Below are 1,856 nucleotides of genomic sequence, written 5' to 3'. Positions count from 1 at the left end.
TAATTTTCTTACATTGAACGAGACCGAAATCATAGTCTTTGGTAGTCACACTCCGCTAAACCAGTTAGCTGATGCCCTAGGCCCTCTCGCTAGCCATCTCTCGCCCACTGTAAGGAACCTCGGAGTGTTCCTGGATGGCTCTTTTAAACTTGAGAAACAGGTCTCCACTGTGGTAAAAAACAGCTTTTACCAGTTGCGTCAGATATCCAAAGCAAAGCCGTTCCTTCCTTTAAAGGACCTTGAAAAGCTTGTCCACGCATTTATTACATCCAGATCGGACTACTGTAACTCCCTCTACTCGGGCCTCCAACACTCCTCTCTTTGCCGGCTTCAGTTAATTCAAAATGCAGCTGCGCGTCTTTTAACAGGTACGAGAATTCATGAACACATAACTCCAATGTTAGCCAAATTACATTGGCTCCCTGTTAAATATCGCAAAGATTTTAAAATTCTTTTGTTCACTTTTAATATTCTGAATAATTTAGCGCCCAGCTATCTGAACTACTCCACTCATACAATCCCAACAGAGCAGATCGTCCAATCACAGGCTCCTAGCACAACCTAGGTCTCGAATGAAGTCGAGAGGTGACCGGGCCTTTGCATCCGTGGCACCCAGACTCTGGAATAACCTCCCTGTTCATGTTCGTACTGCCGAGTCGATCCAGTCTTTTAAATCACGTCTTAAAACTTATCTTTTTACTTTGGCTTTTGATTCTAACTAGTTGGTCTAGCTTGTTGTGTTGTTACCTATTGTTTGTTGTCCTGTTTTATTGTTTGTTTTAATTGTCTCATGCTTATACTGACTGTGAAGCACTATGGTCAACACTGTTGTTTTAATATGTGCTATATAAATAAATTTCGATTTGATTTTGATTTGAATTCAGTCTAGTTAAGTTTACTTCTCCATGGCACCGTTACAGTTCTGTTACCTTTCTTTCCTTACAGTTCACCATGGATAAGCTGGTCTCCGAACTTTTCGGCCTCTGCCCAACCATCATCGAGATGTATGACAATATGAAGGACAATGACGAACGCTGCAGGCGGATTGCTGACAGGGTCAGAGCTTTGGAGGGACTGGTTTTAACCGTCAAAGAAAGGGGATCAGGCAGAAACTCTGGCGCTGTGGAGAAAGCGCTGAAGGAACTCCACACCATCTTGAAACATGCTGAGAAACTGGTGTCAAAATTCTCAAAAAATAATCGGCTTAAGCAGTTCATGATGTCAGGCAGCATTGGAGCAAAGTTCAGCGAGGTGAACCAAAGACTCACTGAGAACTTCCAGATGCTTTCTGGAGCTCTGCAGGTTGAGCAGAGCGACATACTGCACAAGGTGTATGAAACTGTTTTAGGGCGCCCCTACACACCGCTGCCTAACCCCCCATGTCCTACGTTTTCCCCAGCAGCACCGCCTATCCCCTCTCCTCCCGTGTCTGCCGCCTACATCATGGCACCCATGCGGGCTTCGACGCCTGTTCTGGCCCAGCCTTTCTGCAAAACTACAACAGTTCGCGTTCTTGTCTCCAATAACATGCCCCCGATGCCCGTCATTAGGACCATCAGCCCTGTTTCTGTCGTCAGAACTGTTTCACCGATGGGTTTTCGGCTCTACTAGTTTGGCCAGTCGCTTTGCATGATTTGTGATCAATAATAATCCCTATTTAATCCTCATGGGCCTTCATTCCTCCTGGAAGGTCTTCTTGACTGGGAAGCTGTGAAGGTAACTTTCATTCTCGAGAAATTCTTTTGTAAAAGAAATACTACTTTTTTTCACGATTAAATAGATTTGAGAGGGATTCAAAAACAAACAATTTTAATAAAGTTTTGTGAAACAATGAAATTATTCCTTGCTGAAATGAG

At 43.9% G+C, this 1,856-nt stretch overlaps 1 protein-coding gene across 1 annotated transcript; it reads left to right on the top strand.

Moving 5' to 3' along the window:
* The first annotated feature begins 572 nt into the window (after positions 1–572).
* On the top strand, positions 573–1,611 carry LOC146629720 (uncharacterized). Its single transcript, XM_085358824.1, has 2 exons — positions 573–641; positions 946–1,611. Exons 1-2 carry the CDS (start codon positions 573–575, stop codon positions 1,609–1,611), a joined length of 735 nt encoding a protein of 244 aa, XP_085214950.1.
* Positions 1,612–1,856: the final 245 nt, after the last annotated feature.

This window comes from Diplotaxodon limnothrissa, linkage group LG7 (assembly GCF_057381915.1).
Source record: "Diplotaxodon limnothrissa isolate DT_005_m linkage group LG7, D_limnothrissa_male_GT1.1, whole genome shotgun sequence".
NCBI classification, from domain to species: Eukaryota; Metazoa; Chordata; class Actinopteri; order Cichliformes; family Cichlidae; genus Diplotaxodon; species Diplotaxodon limnothrissa.
Note: the sequence above shows the minus strand (reverse complement) of the source record. Positions and strands in the feature narration are given on the sequence as shown.

What these genes read in the sequence shown, in the direction of transcription:
- LOC146629720 (XM_085358824.1), top strand. Translation starts at nt 573, where the DNA reads ATGAAGTCGAGAGGTGACCGGGCCTTTGCATCCGTGGCACCCAGACTC. An exon ending in GGAATAACCTCCCTGTTCAT is followed by an intron (nt 642 to 945) that starts GTTCGTACTGCC and finishes CTTTCCTTACAG; the next exon opens with TTCACCATGGATAAGCTGGT.